Source organism: Stomoxys calcitrans, chromosome 1, assembly GCF_963082655.1.
Source record: "Stomoxys calcitrans chromosome 1, idStoCalc2.1, whole genome shotgun sequence".
Taxonomy (NCBI): domain Eukaryota; kingdom Metazoa; phylum Arthropoda; class Insecta; order Diptera; family Muscidae; genus Stomoxys; species Stomoxys calcitrans.
Genome location: NC_081552.1, coordinates 86,747,457 through 86,772,456, shown reverse-complemented (window position 1 = coordinate 86,772,456; position 25,000 = coordinate 86,747,457). Strand labels below are relative to the sequence as shown.

The 25,000-nt window shown below is 39.3% G+C and overlaps 2 protein-coding genes across 2 annotated transcripts in view; one reads left to right on the top strand and one right to left on the bottom strand.

Annotated features, from left to right (window-relative positions):
• Positions 1-23,880, top strand: part of LOC131996386 (uncharacterized) — a 92,251-nt gene extending 68,371 nt beyond the window's left edge. The window contains exon 2 of the mRNA XM_059366030.1: positions 23,851-23,880. Within this exon, the coding sequence (XP_059222013.1) occupies positions 23,851-23,880 (30 nt within the window). The remainder of the gene's footprint in view (positions 1-23,850) is intronic.
• Positions 23,881-24,258: 378 nt separating this feature from the next.
• Positions 24,259-24,678, bottom strand: LOC131996385 (uncharacterized). The gene has a single exon (XM_059366021.1). It carries the CDS (start codon positions 24,676-24,678, stop codon positions 24,259-24,261), a length of 420 nt encoding a protein of 139 aa, XP_059222004.1.
• Between the last annotated feature and the right edge of the window lie 322 nt (positions 24,679-25,000).

The window sequence follows — 25,000 nt, the reverse complement described above, 5'->3', positions numbered from 1 at the left end:
AGCACGATGCTGATATTTTTTAGGGCCAAGTATCTGGGGGACCACCTCTCCCCTAAAACACCACTAAATCAGACATCATGAGAATATCGGGCTGAAATGAAGTTTTTAAGAATGGAGTACACCTTACATCCAAACCTAAATTCGTAGACCAATAAAGATCACATGGGATTTAGATAAAGGCACAGTCAAGCGATATACTATTTTCGTAGCAAGGTATGTCAAAGATCTTTAAATGTCGAAAATAAATATTCCAAGGAAACTTTTGTTCCATATAAAGTAAAAGAAGGCCCAGCGGAGCGGGCACGGGTCGGCTAGTTTTCCATAAAATTGAACTACATATAGAGTTGAAGACATTTTTATTCGACTTTAGCTTATGTTGTTGTTAAAAATATCTATCTTTATATCTTAATTTTTTCTTCATTCTGTGCATACGGCAAACAGTCGTGTATGACAATTTTATAAGAAATTAATTGTTGGAATAAAATGTTTGTAATTTTTACTATGAATAAACTAAAATCTACAAACATTGAAAAAAACTGGTTTTCCATTGGGGCAAATTTTACTAAATCACAAGAAAAAAATCGTAATTTCGAGCATATGACAAATAATCCAGTTAAAACAAGTAAAAGCGTGCTAAGTTCGGCCGGGCTGAATCTTATATACCCTCCACCATGGATCGCATTTGTCGAGTTCTTTTCCCGGCATCTCTTCTAAGGCAAAACAGGATATAAGAAAAGATTTGCTCTTCTATTAGAGCGATATCAAGATATGGGTCGGCTCGGACCACAATTAAATTATATGTTGGAGACCTGTGTAAAATGTCAGCCAATTTGAATAAGAATTGCGCCCTTTGGGGGCTCACGAAGTAAAATAGAGAGATCGATTTATATGGGAGCTGTATCGGGCCATAGACCGATTCAGACCATAATAAACACGTATGTTGATGATCATGAGAGAATCCGTCGTACAAAATTTCAGGCAAATCGGATAATAATTGCGACCTCTAGAGGCTCAAGAAGTCAAGATCCCAGATCGGTTTATATGACAGCTATATCAGGTTATGAACCGATTTGAAACTTATTGACACAGTTGTTGAAAGTAAGAATAAAATACGTCATGTAAAATTTCAGCCAAATCGGATAGGAATTGCGCCCTCTAGAATATCAGGTTATGAACCGATTTGAACCATACTTGATACATTTGTTGGATATCATAACAAAACACGTCGTGCAAAATTTCATTCAAATCGAATAAGAATTGCGCACTCTAGAGGCTCAAGAAATCAAGACCCAAGATCGGTTTATATGGCAGCTATATCAAAACATGGACCGATATGGCCCATTTAAAATACCAACCGACCTACACTAATATGAAGTATTTATGCAAAATTTCAAGCGGCTAGCTTTACTCCTTCGGAAGTTAGCGTGCTTTCGACAGACAGACATGGCTAGATCGACTTAAAATGAAATGACTATCAAGAATATATATACTTTATGGGGTCTCAGGCGAATATTTCGAGTAGTTACAAACAGAATGACGAAATTAGTATACCCCCCATCCTGCGGTGGAGGGAATAAAATTTAATCCCTGGTAGTAAAAGTTACATAGACTTCAATACGGATGGTTCAAAACTAGACAACCAGGTGGGTTTTGGGGTGAACTCTAAAGAAATAGAACTGGTCATATCGAAAAGGTTATCCGACCACTGCAGTGTGTATCAAGCGGAGACCCTTGCAATTAAGTGGCGGAATGGCTAAGATATAATGTCATAACGACGATTGACATAAATATCTTCTCAGACAACAAGGCAGTCATTAAATCCCTGGAGAACGTATTTCTGAACACAACAACCCCCCTCGACTGTCGCTGATCTCTCAACGAGATGGTTCTGGGTGCCGGGCCACAGAGATATCCCAGAGAATTGTAGGGCGGGCGAACTTTCAATTGTAGGGCGGGCGACTGGAAACTACCTTACACATTCCAGGGATACTGGAATCTGTGGATATGCCTCTAGCGACATGTAAGATAAGTTTTCCGGCGCAGGCCCAAAGGGCAACGAATGATAGATAGACTATGTAGCCTAATCTAGACTTGAAGAAGTCTGCCGCTTTGCTGTCATTGGCTAAAACAGGCGTCTCAGTCATTGTGTTCGTCATGACAGGTCACTGTCTAATCGTAAAACATTCTGACAGACTGAAGGTTTCCAGGAACAACTTTTGCAGAAGCTGTAGGGACATCGAGGAAAAAGAGACTTCCACTTAAGGTTCTCATTTCTTTGAGAACCTGTTTGATTTAGCGGATGTGAACCGAATGTTCAAGTTGTTGGGTTCTTTAAAGCGATATCGATAGTTAAACGGTAGGAATTAGAAAATATCTTCCTACTTCTGTTCCTGTGGTATCACAATGGACGAAAACGTCTAAATTAGTCTGATGGCAGACTTCCACTTAAACCTAACCTAACCTAACCTATCGTATTGTGACTTTTAATCATTACCGGACCATGTCAATGAACTGACAAATAGTGATATTCAGTGATGAAAGATATTTGTATAGTAAAAATGTCATCACGGATTTTAAAGCAAAATTGTATACTATATATTACGTGTACCTTTATATTCGAATTTAAAAAGTTATTTTCAGCTATTCACTTGTACTTACAATGGAAAATTTATGTCCGTTCACTTCCGAGATCAAAACTGAAATATTTTTTTTGGGCTACAGCAGAATTATAATTGGCATAATGGGTCAATGGTTATTTTAATTTTTTTTTTCAAATATTTCGAAACTAACTTAATTTGATTTTTTAACATTTTATTTCTCGATAAAAAGAGTTTGCCACTGATATAAAAATTTAAATTTTTTTATGGAAAATAAACTAAATTTATATTTGGCATCTGTAGACCCTTTAAGGCATTTTATTCCTTTTAGCAATAGCAAATATTACGGCAAGAAAAAGAGGCAAACTTTTTTATTTTTCTAAGTACACAAGAACTCGTCTGTAAAAACTCAGTCCGATCAAATAGATACTGCTAAAAATATTTAGAAAAAACATAAATTTTGCGAATTATTTTCTAAAATGTCTTGAAAGGGAACTCAAAGGTTTAGAGATCACTAAATTTTCTTTCTATTAACATATTATTTTGTATAAACTTATCTCTATTTACCCATTTAAAGCCTAAACAAAATGTTTTGAAACAAAAACCGTAAAAGGTACTTTATTAATTTTTCGCTCAAGCAGTATTTGAAATAAAAAACACAAAGTAAAATTCAAAATTAGAGTTTATTTCAAAACTTCTTGTTGGGGACGAAAAAAGGGAGGAGACGACGTGTATTTCCTTTCGAGTTCTATTGAAAGTCTGACTGTCTGGTTTGCATGAGAGAGAGAGAGAGAGAGAGAGAGAAAAACACAAGTAAAAGTGTGGTAAATTCGGCCGGACCTAATCTTGGGAACCCACCAACTACCATCTGGGTTCTGCTACAAATTTATACAATATATATTAAGATGTAGGGCTACATTTTATTCTACATACCAAACTTCTGTCAAACCAGCAAAACTGAAAGCTTCAAGGAACCGAACAAGGATGATCGAGAGACCAGTTTACATGGGAGCTACATCAGGTTATAGACTGATTTTGACCCTATTTGACACAGTTGTTGGAAGTCATAACAGAACACCGCATGCAAAGTTTGAGCCAAATCGGACAAAATATGCGGCTTGTAAGGACTCAATAAGTCAAACCAGGAATAGACTCCAAGAGAACGTGGAAGGTTATTCGAGACATAGGAATTGGGAAAGATACTAATAGATGGTCAACAAACTTGGACATCAATGGGCTTAAAGATGCTTTTGTTAATGTCCCACAGATCCCAGTTGATCCCAATTTCTATGGCTTCAATGTCACCCCTCCCTCGATGACGACTCTGGTTTTGGCTTCAGCTGTATTGGTCCCACCGATGTCCTTGAGTGCGTCGCGACTGTAAAGTCTAACGCTGTCGGATCTGATGGCATTGATCCTAGATTTGTAAGCCTCTTGCTCCCCTTATTATTCCTCATGTAACCTATGTTTTCAATAGGATTTTGACCATGAGTTACTTTCCATTAGCGTGGAAACATGTCAAAGTTATCCCATTGCCTAAAAATTCCAAGGAATATAGACCAATTGCGATTCTTTGTTACTTGTCAAAGGTCTTTGAGAAATTGTTGTATTTGCAAATGTCGTCTTTTGTCAACGAGAACTCTTTGTTATATGTGAGACAGTCCGGGTTTCGACCTAACCACAGCTGCGTAACTGCCTTGGCAGAGGTCACTGAGAGGATCAGGGTCAATTTGGAGAATGATAATATAAATTTCCTTGTTCTTCTTGACCATTCTAAGGCATTTGACACTCTGGATCATTCCTTGTTATGTGATAAGATGAGACATCTTTACAATTTTTCTTCTACGTCAGTTCGTCTTATTTTGTCGTACCTGTCACACCGCACTTAGTCCGTCAGTTATAAGTCTGCTCTATCGGCACCTCTGCTTGTTTCAAAAGGTGTTCCTCAGGGATCAATTCTGGGTCCTCTTCTCTTTTCATTGTAGGGTAACGACTTGGCGGGTCAATTGTCTTATTGTGAGGTACATATGTACGCTGACGATGTACAAATATATATCGGCAGTCCGATGGATGAGATTGCTGAAAACATACGTCTGCTTAATCGTGATCTGTCAAGAGTCAGCACGTGGGCGAAAGCCAATGGCCTGTGTCTCAACCCTGTAAAGTCCAAGTGTGTGGTTATCAGAAACAGGCTGTCTCGTTTTTCATGTGATGTCGGTATATTCATTAACGACTCTAGATTGGAAATCGTTCCTCATGCAAAGAACTTGGGCGTTGTTATTAACAGCACTCTGACTTGGCGTAATCATATCGACTCTGTCGTTGGTCAGGGATATTCAAAATTGCGTGCTCTCTGGGCCACTCAGTCGGTTACTCCGCTGCGGGTTAGGTCTCTCTTGGCAAAGACTTATCTTGTTCCTGGCATTCTCTACGGCTGTGAGTTGTTTGCTAATTGCGACTCGGTAAGTAGACGTAAGCTAAACACCTTTTTTAATAGCGTTACTCGTTATGTATTTGGCTTGAGACGGCGCGATTCCATCTCTGAATACTCTTTATCTCTGTATGGCGTCTCCTTACAGCAATTGTTGTTCCTAAGATCGCTTACTTTCCTGCATAAACTGATCTACACGCAGGCACTGATTTGATTTCGCCAGATCTACTAGAGGTAAAAAAAAATCATTCCCAAAATGTATCGGAGGCTTGTTTCAGAATGGCATATGTTCATATTCGCTGTACGTCTCTGGAATTCTCTTCCAAACGATCTGCAATTACTCAGTAACTCGGCAACATTTAAAACCAGACTTTGGAAACATTTTACTGCATTAAGTTGATGAATGTTAAGACTCATTTATATATTTATTTTTATACCCTCCACCATAAGATGGGGGGTATACTAATTTCGTCATTCTGTTTGTAACTACTCGAAATATTCGTCTGAGACCCCATAAAGTATATATATTCTTGATCGCCGCGACATTTTATGTCGATCTAGCCATGTCCGTCCGTCTGTCCGTCCGTCCGTCCGTCTGTCTGTCGAAAGCACGCTAACTTCCGAAGGAGTAAAGCTAGCCGCTTGAAATTTTGCACAAATACTTCTTATTAGTGTAGGTCGGTTGGTATTGTAAATGGGCCATATCGGTCCATGTTTCGATATAGCTGCCATATAAACCGATCTTGGGTCTTGACTACTTGAACCTCTAGAAGGCGCAAATCTTATCCGATTTGAATGAAATTTTGCACGACGTGTTTTGCTATGATATCCAATAACTGTGTCAAGTATAGTTCAAATCGGTCCATAACCTGATATAGCTGCCATATAAACCGATCTTGGGTCTTGACTTCTTGAGCCTCAAGGGGGCGCAATTCTTATCCGAATGGAATGGAATTTCGCACGACGTCTTTTGTTATGATATCCAACAACTATGCCAAGTATGGTTTAAATCGGTCCATAACCTGATATAGCTGCCATATAAACCGATCTTGGGTCTTGACTTCTTGAGCCTCTAGAGGCCACAATTCTTATCTGATTTGAATGAATTTTTGCATGACGTATTTTTTTTTACTTTCAACAACTGTGTCAAATAAGGTTCAAATCGGTTCATAACCTGATATAGCTGCCATATAAACTGATCTGGGATCTTGACTTCTTGACCCCTAGAGGTCGCAATTGTTATCCGATATGCCTGAAATTTTGTACGACGGATCCTCTCATGACCATCAACAAACGTGTTTATTATGGGCTGAATCGGTCTATAGCCCGATACAGATCCCATATAAATCGTTCTCTCTATTTTACTTCGTGAGCCCCAATGGGCGCAATTCTTATACGAATTGGCTGAAATTTTACACAGGTCTCCAACATATAATTTAATTGTGGTCCAAACCGGACCATATCGTGATATCGCTCTAATAGCAGAGCATATCTCTTCTTATAAACTTTTTTTGCCTAAGAAGAGATGCCGGGAAAAGAACTCGACAAATGCGATCCATGGTGGAGGGTATATAAGATTCGGCCCGGCCGAACTTAGCACGCTTTTACTTGTTTTATTTTTACTTTCAACAACTGTGTCAAATAAGGTTCAAATCGGTTCATAACCTGATATAGCTGCCATATAATACAGATCCCATATAAATCGTTCTCTCTATTTTACTTCGTGAGCCCCAATGGGCGCAATTCTTATACGAATTGGCTGAAATTTTACACAGGTCTCCAACATATAATTTAATTGTGGTCCGAACCGGACCATATCTTGATATCGTTTTAATAGCAGAGCAACTCTTTTTCTTATATCCTTTTTTTGCCTAAGAAGAGATGCCGGGAAAAGAACTCGACAAATGCGATCCATGGTGGAGGGTATATAAGATTCGGCCCGGCCGAACTTAGCACGCTTTTACTTGTTTGTTATAATATCCAACAACTGTGCCAAGTTTGGTTCAAATCGGTCCATAACCAGTTAGCTGCCATATAAACCGATCTTGGGTCTTGACTTCTTGAGCCTCTACAGTGCGCAATTCTTACGTTCTTACGACGTGTTTTGTTATGATACTCAATAACTGTGCCTCGTATGGTTCAAATCGGTCTTTAACCTGATATAGCTGCCATATATAAACAGATCTTGGGTCTTGACTTCTTGTGCCTCTAGAGTGCGCAATTCTTATCCGACTGGAATGAAATTTTGCACGACGTGTTTTGTTATGATATCCAACAACTTTGACAAGTATGGTTCATATCGGTCCATGTTTTGATATAGCTGCCATATAAACCGATCTTGGGTCTTGACTTCTTGAGCCTCTAGAGTGCGCAATTCTTATCCGATTTGAATGAATTTTGGCACATAGTATTTTGTTACGATATCCAACAACTGTGCCAAGTATGGTTCAAATCGGTCCATAACCTGATATAGCTGTCATATAAACAGATCTGGGGATTTTACTTCTTGAGCTTCAAGAGGGCCCAATTCCTATCCGATTTGGCTGAAATTTTGCATGACGTATTTTATTCTTACTTTCAACAACTGTGTCAAATAACGTTCAAATCGGTCCATAACCTGATATAGCTGCCATATAAACCGATCTGGGATCTTGACTTCTTGGCCCCTAGAGGTCGCAATTATTATCCGATATGCCTGAAATTTTGTACGACGGATCCTCTCATGATCATCAACAAACGTGGTTATTATGGTCTTAATCGGTCTATTGCCCGATACAGTTCCCATATAAATCGTTCTCTCTATTTTACTTCTTTAGCCCCCAATGGGCGCAATTCTTATTCGAATTGGCTGAATTTTTACACAGGTCTCCAACATATAATTTAATTGTGGTCCGAACCGGACCATATCTTGATATCGTTTTAATAGCAGAGCAAATCTTTTCTTATATCCTTTTTTGCCTAAGAAGAGATGCCGGACGAAGAACTCGGCATATGCGACCCCATGGTGGAGGGTATGTAAGATTCGGCCCGGCCGAACTTAGCACGCTTTTACTTGTATATATAAGATTAGTTAATTTTGACTGAACCATGGGGTAACTCTTTTTTTATACCCTCCACATAAGATGGGGGTATACTAATTCGTCATTCTGTTTGTAACTACTCGAAATATTCGTCTGAGACCCCATAAAGTATATATATTCTTGATCGTCGTGACATTTTATGTCGATCTAGCCATGTCCGTCCGTCTGTCCGTCCATCCGTCCGTCCGTCCGTCCGTCTGTCTGTCGAAAGCACGCTAACTCCGAAGGAGTAAAGCTAGCCGCTTGAAATTTTGCACAAATACTTCTTATAGTGTAGGTCGGTTGGTATTATAAATGGGCCATATCGGTCCATGTTTTGATATAGCTGCCATATAAACCGATCTTGGGTCCTTGACTTCTTGAGCCTGTAGAGTGCGCAATTCTTATCCGATCAGAATGAAATTTTGCATGACGTGTTTTGCTATGATATACAACAACTGTGCCAAGTATGGTTCAAATCGGTCCATAACCTGATATAGCTGCCATATAAACCGATCTTGGGTCTTGACTTCTTGAGCCTGTAGAGTGCGCAATTCTTATCCGATCAGAATGAAATTTTGCATGACGTGTTTTGCTACGATATCCAACAACTGTGCCAAGTTTGGTTTAAATCGGTCCATAACCTGATATAGCTGCCATATAAACCGATCTTGGGTATTGACTTCTTGACCCTCTAGAGGGCGCAATTCTTATCCGATTGGAATTAAATGTCGCACGACGTGTTTTGTTATGATATCCAACAACAGTGCCAAGTATGGTTCAAATCGGTCAATAACCTGATATAGCTACCATATAAATCGATCTTGGGTCTTGACTTCTTGACCCTCTAGAGGGCACAATTCTTATCCGATTTGAATTAATTTTTGCACGAAGTATTTCGTTATGATATCCAACAACTGTGCCAGTATGGTTCAAATCGTTCATAACCTGATATAGCTGTCATATAAACAGATCTGGGGATTTGATTTCATGAGCTTCTAGAGGGCGCAATTCCTATCCGATTTGGCTGAAATTTTGCATGACGTATTTTATTTTTACTTTCAACAACTGTGTCAAATAACGTTCAAATCGGTTCATAACCTGATATAGCTGCCATATAAACCGATCTGGGATCTTGACTTCTTGGCCCCTAGAGGTCGCAATTATTATCCGATATGCCTGAAATTTTGTACGATGGATCCTCTCATGACCATCAACAAACGTTGTTTATTATGGTCTGAATCGGTCTATAGCCCGATACAGATCCCATATAAATCGTTCTCTCTATTTTACTTCGTGATCCCCAATGGGCGCAATTCTTATACGAATTGGCTGTAATTTTACACAGGTCTCCAACATATAATTTAATTGTGGTCTGAACCTGACCATATCTTGATATCGTTTTAATAGCAGAGCAACTCTTTTCTTATATCCTTTTTTGCCTAAGAAGAGATGCCGGGAAAAGAACTCGACAAATGCGATCCATGGTGGAGGGTATATAAGATTCGGCCCGGCCGAACTTAGCACGCTTTTACTTGTTCAGTTTAAGCATGTCCGGCTTTGATGCTGAACGCCTGGATTCAAATCACGGCGAGTACATCATAAACAAAATTCTGCCCGGCCGAATCTTATATATCCTCCATGGGTCGCATTTGTCGAGTTTTTTGCCCGGTATCTCTTTTATCTCTCTCTTTTTAAGCCAACAAAGGAAAAAAGAATGAATGGATGTTAAAGACCATGGTAGAAGTCATTGTGTTAAACTTCAGCCAATTCAGAATTGTGCCTTTAGGGGTGCAAGAAGTAAAATTGGAAGATCGGTTTATAAAGGAGCTGCATCAGGCAATAGACCGATTAAGATCATATTTAAGACGTATGTTAAAGGTCATGGGAGAAGCCGTTGCAAATTTTAGCTAAATCGGATAAGAATCTCACCCTCTAGAGGCTTAAGAAGTATAAATGGCACGGTTGTCAGATTGTAAATCGATTTAGACCGTACTGGGCATAGTAGTTGCTAGACAAAACAAAACACTCGCTGTAAAATTTCAGCCAAATCGGATAAGAATTGTTCCCTCTGGTGATTCAGGAAGTCAAGATGCAAGATCAGTTTATAAGGCAGCTATATCACATCGACCGATTTGGGCTAATTACAATGCCAACCAGCCTACACTAATAAGAAATAGTTGTGCTAGATGGACTTAACATGTCATGACGATCAAGAATGTATGGGATCTTAGATGAATATTTCGAGGTGTTACAAACGGTATACAAATTTTTAGCGACGATGCTGACGACACTTGTGAGGTAATAACCTTAGGTAATCAGCCGTTTTGAAGTCTCTACTAAAGTTCTGTCGCTCTGATCATTGATCTTAAACTTATATCGGGCAGCATTCATTGTATCGGTCTGCATATGAGAGAAGCATCCTCGTTGTTCCTGAATTGAGTATTCATGGGTAAATTTGCAGTTTAGCATAGTTTGAAGAGGCCGCCGTGGCTTACAAAGGGTGATTTTTTAAGAGCTATAGGAAAGTTTTTCAAAAAAAAAAAACATAAAATTTAGAAAAATTCATGAAATCTTTATCGATAATACGTGCATTGTTAGCTCTTGTAATGCTTCTGGCTAATCTTCACTCCACAATCGACAATTCTCCTTATTTACGTACCCATTAGGCCAAAAGTGAGATTGGTCGTAGAATGGAAAAAGCGCGAGATGAACTTTCTTAAATGAGCACGCATTTTGATAATAAAATTCAATAATTTGCAAACGTTGTTCGTGTGCAAGACGATTCATGGTTAAATTATAGACCAAACTGAAGATGTTTGAGAGTGAAACAAAACTCGAATCTTGCCAAAAAGATAATAGCTAAAATATTACGTTTTAGATTAGGCAAGGTTGCAAGGGAATGATACGAGACATTAGATGACCAGGTATCCGCAGAGGTCTTGTGATGCATTGTTATTCCTCAATTAGATCTTTGAGTAGATTAACGGACATTGACTCGGGTTGATGACTTATCTTTTCGGACCATTTATATGACAGGATTTAAAAGTGTATGATAGGAAGGAGATCCCAGTTTTGTTTACCTTCAATGACCTAAAATCTGACATTGGGTGAAAAAATTATCACTACGATTCAAGAAATGGTTTCCATGGCATCAGTAACAGATGTCATCATCATGAAGCTACGTTTCTTTATAACGTAGCAGAGAGATTGTAATTAATATTTAAGAGAGACGGGTAACTGTCAACTGCTGAGACTAGGAGGGGGTCGCTTCCTCTCTCGCAGGCGCATCAGCCTTCTCATTTCCTGTCACAACCCTAGGACCAAGATAGCCCCAGTATGTGCAACCTACTGCCCCCAATGTCTACCCTTGTCAATAGTCAATCTGCAGATCCATCATTGCCCCTTCGAGTATACCGGTATATCTGGCGGCTTCTTTTCGGCCGATTTTCTGATATATGCATCAATTGGGTGGAACTTAATAACACCTACAGGTATCTGGTAGCATTGGTATCCATAACACCACTTTTAATCTTAAGGTATGTCACAAGCTAAAATACAAGACGTCCATACCTTAGAATATGTTGCAACACAGCTGAATACAGATAATGGATCAGCTTGTTCCTTAAACACCATCTGCTAGATTTTGGTAAGAATAGAGTGCAACGAAAACCTTTCTCACACCCTGTTCTTCTTACTGCTCGGAATCTTCCCAAGTTGACCCTTGCTGTCTTGTAAGCTTAAATTCTGGCACATCTCTCTAAGACATCTCTATGCCTGACATCGGATGCCTAACCTCTTCCGCCTTTGAGAAACTTACTAAGGCATCATTGCTATAAGTAATCATCCAAGCATATCTATTTTGTTGAATTGACAATAACATGTATTTGCGTTTGATGAATTACGTATTTTTATTTCAATAAATATCAGTGCATCAACCACCCACAAATATTGAATTTCTAACTAATATTTTCAATCATTAAATCCTCTTTATATTCATACTTGGGCGAGGACCACAGCACTGCTTACACTGCATGTGGCTGTTGATATTTGGTCCTTTATAGAACCCGTAATTACAGGTTATTACCAGAGTAAATAATAATAATAACATTTGATTGAATTTGTATTTTACAAAATCATTTCGGCTATTTTGCTATAGGTTTGTGTGTATACAAATTAACTATGAGCATAAACTAAACAAACTTTCATAATGGTTATGTTGGTATGCCAATATTACATTTATTCTGTGTACATCTGCATATATGTGAAAGGTGCAGGAGAACATTTATAACTTGGCTACTTATCTGATTTTGATGAATATCGGATTTTTGAAAGTGGGGTTTTTAGATAATAAAACCCTAAACGAGATAGATTTCAAATAATTTTAATTGTTTTTTGTTGGTCATCAATCTTAGGTACATCAGTGTAGAAAACAGGTCCTGAAAGAGCTGGCGTTCACCAATCCCAGAGATCTCCTTCTGAAGATGACGTCAATTACTTCATCAAGAAGACACCTTCCAGGTCATATTCGCCTTATACTGCCCTAATCAAAAGAATGTCCATAGTTAATGGAACGCATGGTTCCCGACTTCCTTTATCTTAGGGCGATCTTCGTTGTCTCACACTCGAAGGTATAGGAATAGGCGCAATTCCAAGGCAGCCGGTTTCATACACCGATTGATTTATAATTTTTAACTTATTTTATGATTATAGTTTGAATAACGTACCGTAATCCGCTAGCACTAACCTGTAAAAATTATTTTATACTAATTGTGCTAGGTTTACGTCATATCAAATAGATTAAGGTTAACTCGGTGTAATACCCACTCTTCACCACGACAATGCGAGCTCTCATACACCGGCTCAAAAAACTGCATTTTTGATCACTCAATACATCGATTTGATGAGTCATCTGCCGTATAGTCCTGACATGGCACCCAATGATTTCTTTTTATTCCCGTACGTAAAAAATAAAATGACCTTTTTCGAAACCTGAAGAAGCGGTTGATGCGCTCAGAATGCATGTTTTGGATACCTCAATCAGAGTGGCAAAAGTGCTTCGACAATTGGTTCAAACGCATGCAAAAGTGTACAGATTTTAATGGGGAATATTTTGAAAAAACAATAAAACGATTTTCAATGATTAATATTTGTTTTTGATCTCTAATTCCGAAATATAAAAGGCAACCCTAGTACATGACACTGATCGTTAACCTGTCTCTGAACACTCTTATGGTTCCCGATGTCTGGAAAATGGGCAAAGTGATCCCGCTACGTCCCCAAAGTGATCCCGAGGCCTGAAAAAGACTTAAATTAAGAAGAGGTGTACAGACCGATCTCCTTTCTGTCATCAGTAACTAAGACGTTTGAGGGACTTCTTCTCCCGAACCTGGTAGGAGAATTTCTATTTACTGAGCACCAGGGCGTATTTCGTATATTGCATAGTATGATGACAGCTTTGCACGTCATCACTATACATATTAACGGTGGTCTAAATCAGTCCAGGCCATGCAATAGGACTGTCTTCAAGGCTCTGGACCTCTCGAGAGCATTCGATTCAGTCAGTCATGCCACGCTTTTTGAAGACATCGATAACACGCCCCTCCAACCGGGCCTTAAACTTTGGGCAACGAACTACTGTATGCTCGTCAATCATTTGTGGAGTTCTACTTCGTGTCGATGAGACTCGCCATAAAATCTTTAGCCACACTGCATAATCCATCGTCAGCGGAGATGAATAAGGTGTTGTGTGATTGTCGTAGGCGTTAGAAATCCCACCAACAAATATTCCAAAATACTTGGTGTCACATTTGGCAGTCTCTATAAATCTTCCGAGGATGCCACTGCAATTTGCTACAAGGTCAGAAGTAGAAACAAGGTCTTCAAGTTGCTTGCCGGCAGTACTTGGGGTGCTGACAAACAAACCTTAATAAGTAAATACAGCGGGGTGGAATAACGTAAAGATATGTCACAAGTCGGTCCTATGAACTGCGACGGGCTGTCTTCTCAGTTCCCATCTGGATCACCCACATCAGGCTAATCACAACTATATATATCGTATCGCAGAGACCATTCCAATCACTATCATGTAGATAGGCATCCACCTGTCATGAATATCAGGGTATATCTACATGATCTAGATCGTAAGGTTGAGAGCTACAAGAGACAACCTTTAGATCGAGTAGCGTTTCAGTCAGGTCTAGATGGATTTCATGCAGATACGGTAGTAAGAACGATGAACACCAACCAATTGCAGTCTTTGGAGATCCAGTTTTAAAGTGAGTGATATCCGGTGATGGACTTTTTTGATCCATACTTGGCATGGTTGTTGGAGGTCAAAGCTAGAACTAACGTGTACAATGTTAGATAAATCGGGTGGTAATTTCGCCTTCTAGACGACCAAGAAGTCTAATTTGAAGATCGGATTATATGGCACCTATATCAGGTTATGAATCGATTAAGAACATGCTTTGGTCAATTGTTCGAAGTCGTAGCAAAACACCTCATCCAAGATTTCAGCCAAATCGGATAACCATGGAACCCTCTAGAGTAGAGCTGGCAAAATCCAAACCCCAATTATTCCATTATGAAATAATACCTAACGAATAAATTTATGGTACAATACCCAAAAAAATAAAACGACATCCAATTTTGAATTTAATTCACTCAAATTATTTATCTATATAATAGCTGGACCTGGCCCGCTCCACTGCGCCGTCTTTTACATTATATGGAACAAAATTTTTTTGGAATATTTATTTTCGACAATTAAGGAGCTTTAAGTGAAATACCTTGCTACGAAAATAGTATGTCGCTTGACAAACAGTTTAAAAATATATGTGCCTTTATCTGAATCACATGTTTTAGGGAGTGTGGTGGTCCCCCAATCGCTAAGCCCTGAAAATATATCAAAAACGTACTCTATTATCATATACTTGAACCCCATATTAGTATTCGCCTCAAAATTGGGTTTCAAATCTCAAATACAATTCACTTAAACCCCTTATTGAAAAGGCCAGCAACTATGTCCGGTTTGGGGTATGGGCGGCCTCAAACACTTGGTCCCACATCTGGATATCAGATTCGTATTCTACACTCAAATACCTTTCATTTAAGCTCCATATTGCCATGGTCAGCAAATAAATCCTGTTTGGGGGTGGTTTTGGGGAAAGGGTGGATCCCCAAAAACTTGATCCCACATTTGGATATTAGATTCGTATTCTACGCGCAACTACCATTCAATTATTTGAACCCCAAATTGCCGTTGCCCTCAAAATTGAATGTCAAATTCGTTTTCTAATCGCATTTAAACTCCTTATTGCAAAAGTTAGCAAATTAGAAAATACTTCCTATTTGGGGGTTCCAAATATGGGACCACGTTTCTGGGGGTCCACCCCTTTCTCAAAACACCCCCCCCCCCCCCCAAACAGGACTTATTTACTGACCATGGGAATATGGGGTTTAAATAAAAGGTATTTAAATGTAGAATACGAATCTGATATCCAAATATGGGACCAAGTGTTTGGTGGGACGCCTCCCACCAAAAACATCCCCCAAAGGGGACAAATTTACTAACATAGCAATATGGGGCTCAAATGAAAGTTCTTTGGGAGTAAAGCACGAATTTGATATCAATATTCGGGAAAAGTGTCTACGGGGCCACGCCACCCCCACAACACCACCCAAATAGTAAGTATTTTCTGGCTATTGCAATATGAGGCTCAAATAAGAGGGTTTTCAAAGTGGAACACGAATCCGATATATATTTTCAAGGCCAACTCACTGATTGGCGCCCCATCCCCCGGAATACCCGCCAAACCGGTCATGTTTGCCGTCTTTGGAAATATGGTGGTCAAATTAAAGGTATGTGGGAGTAGACCAAGTATCTGATATCAACATTAGGGACCAACTGTCTAGGGGACGTCCCACCACCATAACAACCCCCAAATAGGACGTATTTGCTCACCAGGACAATTTGGGTCTTAAAGAGAGTGGAACTAAATATTCATAGTTTCTTGAGCCAATACCCCAAACCGGACATATTTGCTGACTTTTGCAATAAGGAGTTTGAATGATATTAGAAAACGAATTTGATATCCAATTTTGAGGGCAATGGCAATATGGGGTTCAAATAAATGATATAACGAATTTGATATCCAATTTTGAGGGCAATGGCAATATGGGGTTCAAATAAATGATATATATATATGAGAATAGAGCACATTGCTGATATATTTCAAGGGCTTAGTGTTTGGGGGACCACCCAATCCCAAAACACCCCTAAATCGGGCATATTTACCCACCATGTCAATGTGGAGCTTAAATGAAAGGTATTGGGGGTAGAGCAAGAAGTGATACCCATTTTCGCAAGAATTGATATCCAAAATACTCCACAAACAGAAATTTTTTAGTGACCATCGCAATATGGGGCTCAAATAAAGGTATTTGGGAGTAGAATACGAATTTGATATCCAAATGTAGGACCATGTATTAAGGGCATCACCCCTTTGCCAAAACACTCCCAAATGGGAAAGAATTTTCAACCATGCCAATATGTGGGTCAATGAAATGTATTTGAGATTAGAAGAGAATTTGATAACCTATTTTGGAGCCATGTGTTTGGGGGACGCCTTATCCTGTAAACTCCTCTTAAGCCAATGGCAATACGGATTTTAAATAAATGGTATTTGAAAGAAGAGCACGATGCTGATATTTTTTAGGGCCAAGTATCTGGGGGACCATCTCTCCCCCTAAAACACCACTGAATCAGACATCATGAGAATATCGGGCTGAAATGAATTATTTTAAGAATGGTGTACACCTTACATCAAAACCCAAATTCGTAGACCAATAAAGATCATATGGGATGCATATAAAGGCACTTATATTGTTAAACTGTTAGTCAAGCGATATACTATTTTCGTAGCAAGGTATGTCAAAGATCTTTAAATGTCGAAAATAAATATTCCAAGGAAACTTTTGTTCCATATAAAGTAAAAGAAGGCGCAACGGAGCGGGCACGGGTCAGCTAGTCGTATATAAATTGCGCACTCTGTGTATACGGTTTGTATGGCAACTATTGGGTTGCCCAAAAAGTAATTGCGGATTTTTTTAAAAGAAAGTAAATACATTATTAATAAAACTTAGAATGAACTTTAATCAAATATACTTTTTTTACACTTTTTTTTCTAAAGCAAGCTAAAAGTAGCAGCTGATAACTGACAGAAGAAAGAATGCAATTACAGAGTCACAAGCTGTGAAAAAATTTGTCAACGCCGACTATATGAAAAATCCGCAATTACTTTTTGGGCAACACAATATATCAAATTTTAAACCGATTTAGACCCTACTTAGCACAGATTTTGAAAGTCATTACAAAATACCTTATGCCAAATTTGCGCCAAATCGAATAAGAATTGAGCCGTTTAGAGGCTCAAGAAATCTAGACCCAAGATCGATTTATTTGACAGCTATATCAAAACATGGACCGATGAGACATATTTATAATCCCAACTGATCTACACTAATAGGGAGTATTTGTGCAAAATTTCAAGCGCCTAACTTTATCAATTCGAAATAAAGCGTGGTTTCCACAGATGGACGGACATGGCTAAAACGCATAAGGATATCGAGACGATCAAGAATACACATATATACATTGTTGGGTCTCAGATGAATATTTATATGTCTTACAAACGGAAAGACGAAATTGGAGGGAATAAAAAGGAAAAACTAGTAAAAGCGCGCCAAGTTCGGAAGGGTCGAATCTTGGGAACCCGCCACTATGAATTCTGCTAAAATTTTATGCAAAATAAATGTAGTTGAAGGACATTATTTTATTCAACATACTAAACTTTTGTCAAACCAGCAAAAATTAAAGCTTCTAGGAACCGAACAAATATAAACGAGAGAACGGCTTACATAAGAGCTATACCAGGTTTAGACCGTATTTGGTACAGTTGTTGGGAGTCACAATAGAACACTGCATACAAAACGTCAGACAAAAATTGCGGCTTCCAAGGGCTAAAGGTATCAAATCTAGACACCGGTTTATATGGGAGCTATATCAGGTTATAGGCCAATTTGAACCGTACGTGGCACAGTTGTTGGAATTTATAACAGATACGTGCAAAACTTCAGTCAATTCGGATAAAAATTGCGGCTTCCAGGGATCAAGAAGAAAAATTGGGAGAGCGGTTTATATGGGAGCTATATCCAAATCTGAACCGATATGACCCATTTGCAATTCCCAACGACCTACATCAATACAAAATACGTGTGCAAAGTTTCAAGCAGCTAGCTTTACGCGTTCGTCCGCTATGGTGATTTCGGGGCTAGACATGGCTAGATCGACTCAGAATGTAGAGCCGATATATATATATATATATATATATATATATATATATATATATATATATATATATTTTTTTTTTTTTTTTTTTTTTTTTTTTTTTTTTTTTTTGGGGTCTAAGATCAATATTTGGAGGTGTTACAAACGGAATCACTAGATTAATATACCTCCATTCTGTAGTGGTGGGTATAAGAGTGTACAAAGGGAACGTGTTTTATTTAGCTAACGACATATTAGATGCATTTGTGGAAAGTTCTTCATCCGTAGACGGAGATGGTTAGGTTAGATTGAGAAGAAGGTGCAGATATTAATTCGCCCCATGCCACTATGGACATACACCTAAGCCAGTAATCGGCATATTGTGCGCTCTAAAAACTATAGTGTAACCTCTAAATAGAAAATTTTAAGTTAGGAATTCAGCGCTATTTACAAAATCCCTAATTGTTTTCAATACCTCTCCCCTAAGTTGGGTCATGTCTGGTATTGCGTCACTAATTAAGTGCTGTTATCTGTTAGAGGCGAAAGCCGGGCAATGACAAAGAAAATGCTCCAACGTCTCACCGTCTTCCCCGCATGCCCTAAACTTGCCATCACTTGCCGCACCGATTTTACGTAAGGTAGCTCGTAGTCCTATTTGTCCTGTTACGATACTAATAGCTATACTGACCTCCATGAGCACTCGTCGCCCACTCCCTTAACTCGGACTGCGTCGACCGGAAAGGCTTCGGGTTAACCAAGTTTATTGACGGCAGTCCTCTGCCCTTCATCGCCAAATCCTCTGCTTTTCATGCCCCTTACTCCGATTTGGACCTGCACCCAAACGATACGGATTGTGCCATCTTCAGAGAAGACGTTAAGCTCTTTCTTACACTGCAAGACTGTTCGTGACCTTACCGTCCTAATTGTTATTGCCCTTATGGCAATTTTACTGTCGGTAAAGATGTGCACACTCGACGTCCTCGCGTTAGCACTTCACCACGTCGCGTATTCCGTGATCGCCCGGATCTTCGCCTGAACCTGTTATATGGTCCTTATGTTGCTCTTTTTCTCCATAGCAGTCCACCAAACTACTGAGGCGTGAGTAAGTATTGGTGTAATTACGCTCCTGTAGAGCCCGTAGACTATCCTCGGATTAAGGGCCCCAATTGGAGCCTATGGCCCGTCTACATAGTGCCCAAGATCTGTGAATCTTCTTAGTACGCTCCTAAATCTGACACTTCCAATTCAGTTTCCTGGCCAAGATGACTCCTAAGTATTTGATATCGAAATCGTCTTATTGAGGAAACGTTAAATTGGCCCACCTTCGTCTTCCTCGTGAACAGGCATATTTAACATTGAGACCTCTGGGTCTAGCCCTGTCATATGCCATATGCAAGTCCCTTTCGGCCCTTCTAAATAGCTCGTCCGGATCCTTACCCCTTAGAAGTATTATAACATCTTCTGCATAGCAGACGGGTTCAAATCCCTCCTTAGTCAGCATCCGTATTAGGTCATTTATGGTGGTCACTCATAGGAGTGGCGTTAAATGTCCCCCTGTGGCGTGCCTTGTGCCACTTTCTCCCTTATATTTATGCCATAGGAAACACATTTTATACCGTCTGGATGTACGTGTTGACATCGAAGGATTCTTCTATTTTATGCACAACCTCGTGCAGGGCAGTCTCCAACGACCTTCCCTTGACATAGGCATGCTGTTTGTATCTGAGCAGTTCGCTGGATGTCGTACTCTTTATCATGGTGTCCATAATACGTTCCATGGTTTTGTGTAGAACGAACGTAAGGCTTTTGGGTCTGTAGACCTTTGGCGTCGCATAACTTGCCTTGCCGGGATTGGATATAAACACCACTCTCGCCTCTTGCCAGGCTTTCGGAGTATATGCAAGTCCAAGCCACGCTGTGAAAATATTGGCTAGTTGAGGCGCCAGATAGTCTGCCTCTTTCTCAGGGTATTATAACTTAGTGCTTTCGTTTGTAACACAGGAAGAGAGATAGATCCATGACAAATATACCGATTGACTCAGAATTACTCTCTGATTCTGTTTAATATTACTAGTGAATTTCATAGAAATTAGTTCAGATTTATATATGGCTGTCATATATGTATTTCGCCCGATTTTCACTTCTGGGGTTGTTATGAACCCGGGTTCAAATTTGTATCTCGAAGACCAATTTCCTAACTCTGCCCCAGAATGCAGCCCTTAAAGACTATTTAGTGACATCTGAAAATAGGCAAACCTAATGAAAGAAATGACAAGGGAGAAAGAACAAGTAAAACCGTGCTAAGTTCGGCCGGGCCGAATCTTATATACTCTCCACCATGGATCGCATTTGTCGATTTCTTTTCCCGGCTTCTCTTCTTTGGCAAAACAGGATATAAGAAAAGATTTGCTCTGCTATTAGAGCGATATCAAGATATGGTCCGGTTTGGACCACGATTAAATTATATGTTGGAGACCTGTGTAAAATGTCAGCCAATTCGAATAAGAATTGCGCTCTTTGTGAGCTCAAAAAGTAAAATAGAGAGATCGATTTAAATGGGAGCTGTATCAGGCTATGGACCGATTCAGACCATAATAAACACGTATGTTGATGGTCATGAAAGCATCCGTCGTACAAAATTTCATTCAAATCGGATAATAATTGCGACCTCTAGAGGCTCAAGAAGTCAAGATCCCAGATCGGTTTATATGGCAGCTATATCAGGTTAAGGACCGATTTCAACCATACTTAGCACAGTTGTTGGATATCATAACGAAATACTTCGTGCAAAAATTCATTCAAATCGTATAAGAATTGTGCCCTCTAGAGGCTCAAGAAGTCAAGATCCAAGATCGGTTTATATGGCAGCTATATCAGGTTATGGACCGATTTAAACCATACTTGGCATAGTTGTTGGATATAATAACAAAAGACGTCGTGCGAAATTCCATTCCATTCGGATAAGAATTGCGCCCCCTTGAGGCTCAAGAAGTCAAGACCCAAGATCGGTTTATATGGCAGCTATATCAGGTTATGGACCGATTTGAACCATACTTGGCACAGTTGTTGGATATAATAACAGCACACGTCGTGCAAAATTTCATTCTGATCGGATAAGAATTGCGCACGCTAGAGGCTCAAGAAGTCAAGACCCAAGATCGGTTTATATGGCAGCTATATCAGGTTATGGACCGATTTGAACTATACTTGGCACAGTTATTGGATATCATAGCAAAACACGTCGTGCAAAATTTCATTCCAATCGGATAAGAATTGCGCACTCTAGAGGCTCAAGAAGTCAAGACCCAAGGTCGGTTTATATGGCAGCTATATCAAAACATTGACCGATATGGCCCATTTACAATACCAACCGACCTACACTAATAAGAAGTATTTGTGCAAAATTTCAAGCGGCTAGCTTTACTCCTTCGGAAGTTAGCGTGCTTTCGACAGACAGACGGACGGACGGACGGACGGACAGACGGACGGACATGGCTAGATCGACATAAAATGTCACGACGATCAAGAATATATATACTTTATGGGGTCTCAGACGAATATTTCGAGTAGTTACAAACAGAATGACGAAATTAGTATACCCCCCATCTTATGGTGGAGGGTATAAAAAGAGATGAGAGAAGCTTCCGGGCAAGACACGTTTTTTTTTGGTGGTAAAATGAAGAGGTTATTCGGTTATACATACGAATAAAAAACAAGTAAAAGCGTGCTAAGTTCGGCCGGGCCGAATCTTATATACCCTCCACCATGGATCGCATTTGTCGAGTTCTTTTCCCGGCATCTCTTCTTAGGCCAAAAAGGATGTAAGAAAAGATTTGCTCTGCTATGAGAGCGATATCAAGATAGGGTCCGGTTTGGACCACAATTAAATTATATGTTGTAGACCTGTGTAAAATGTCAGCCAATTCAAATAAGAATTGCGCCCTTTGGGGGCTCAAGAAGTAAAATAGAGGACCGATTCAGCCCATAATAAACACGTATGTTGATGGTCAAGAGAGGATCCGTCGTACAAAATTTCAGGCAAATCGGATAATAATTGCGACCTCTAGAGGCTCAAGGAGTCAAGAACCCAGATACTTGGTACATTTGTTGGATGTCATAACAAAACATGTCGTGCAAAATTTCATTCCAATCGGATAAGAATTGCGCACTCTAGAGGCTCAAGAAGTCAAGACCCAAGATCGGTTTATATGGTAGCTATATCAAAACATGGACCGATATGGCCCATTTACAATACCAATTAGAAGTATTTGTGCAAAATTTCAAGCGGCTAGCTTAAGTCCTTCGGAAGTTAGCGTGCTTTCGACAGACAGACGGACGGACGGACGGACATGGCTAGATCGACTTTAAATGACATGACGATCAAAAATTTATATACTTTATGGGGTCTCAGACGCATATTTCGAGGAGTTACAAACAGAATGACGAAATTAGTATACCCCCTTCCTATGGTGGAGGGTATAAAAATCAATTTGTGTTTGTTTGTAGGTTTGTTTGTGTGTTCCTTATAGACTCAGAAACGGCTGAACCAATTTTCTTGAAACTTTCACAGATGGTGCATAATGATCCTGTGGTGAAAATAGGGTACTAATTTTTTTTATATCTGAAGGGGGGCGGACCCTCCCCCTTACCCTAGTTTTCAGAAACGCCAGATTTTGGAGATGGGATGTGAGATTTAAGCGAAATTTTGGGCGCTCCCATATAGTACCCTAAAAATAAAAATTTGGTATCCAAATTTCGGATGGGGTACCTGGGGTTGCCGCCCCACCCTAAAACCTACCAAACATATATTTAGACCAATCACGACAATATGGGACTCAAATGAAAGGTATTTAGAATAAGAAAACGTATCTGATATCCAATCGTCGAACTAAGTGTTAGGGTGACCACCCCAACCCCCAAAACACCCCTAAATCGGACATATTTACTGACCATGACAATATGGGACTCAAATGAAAGGTATTTGCGAGTAGAATACGAATCTGATATCCAAATGTGGGACCACGTTTTGGGGGTCCACCCCATCCCCAAAACACCACCCACGCGAATTTGATATCCAAATGTAAGACCACGTATTTAGGGCATTACCCCTTCCCCAAAACTCCCCCCAAAGGGTAAACATTTTTCGACCATGCCAATACGTGGCTCTAATGAAAGGTATTTGAGAATTGAAAACGAATTTGATAACCTATTTTGGGGCCATGTGTTTAGGGGACGCCTTATCGTGTAAACTCCCCTAAACCAATGGCAAAGAAGAGCACGATGCTGATATTTTTTAGGGCCAAGTGTCTGAGGGACCATCTCACCCCCGAAAACACCCCTAAATCAGATATCATGAGAATATCGGGCTGAAATATTTTGTGTTTAAATGTCTTATTCCAACTGAAAAATATATGTGTTCTAATTCAATTACAGGAATACAAAATTACAATGACTACCCAATAGATTAATAAAACTAAAAGTAGTAATATGAGAAAGGTGTTTTTACATTCATTTTACAACACTGTCCCTGAATGTACACTCCTGTCATTACATTAAAAATAGTTACTAAAATATTTAATGATATGTGAATTTACAAAAGACCGAACTTTTTTCTAAGATATTTTAGCTTTTGCGATGGTACAGCTTTGGTAAATACATCGGCTAACATTTCATTGGTAGGAGTGTATTCCAAAGTAACTTCTTCCTCATCAATTTTTTGCCTTATAAATTTTGCTTTTATGTCGACGTGTTTAGTTCTGTTGGAATAGTTATTGGTCAATGCCACATATATTGCACCCTTGTTATCGCAGAATATTTTCATGGTCTTTTCGCAATGAGGATTTATTTCCTTTCAAGTCTTTTCAGCCAGACTGACTCTTGTATAGCAGCTGTTAGAGACATGAACTCCGCCTCGGTAGATGACGGAGCTACTGTTTTTTGTTTCTTTGTTGACCAAGATATTGCAGCAGATTGGCACATGAATATATATCCAGTGGTCGATTGGCGGTCGTCTATATTTCCAGCCCAGTCAGCATCACAGTATCCAACAACTGAACTCTCCACATCAAATTTATATTCGAGACCTACAGTTGCCGTGCCTTTTAAGTATCGCATGACATGCTTCACTGCTTCCCAGTGAGCTCTCCCTGAATTAGTGCTGAATCGACTTAATATATTTACTTCATATGAGATGTCTGGGCGTGACAAATGTGCTGCGTACAACAAATATCCAATTGCTTGCATATAAGGAACCTTTGACATTTCCTGTCTCTCATTTTCATTCTTTGGGCACATGAAAACAGATAGGTTCTGATTAGTGTCAATCGGTGTTGAAATTGGATTGCACTCATTCCAAAACGATATAAAACATCATTTATATATTGTGATTGATCTATTTTTATATTATCACGATTTCGAGTTATTCGCATTCCGAGTATTGTAGAAACTTCTCCTAGCTTCTTCATTTTAAATATTTTGGAAAGCTTCTTCTTTATATTTTGCAGTATCTTTGTATTATTACAGAATGTGAGGTCGTCATCAACATATATCGCAACATATAGTTTATACCCATTTTCCAAGTTGT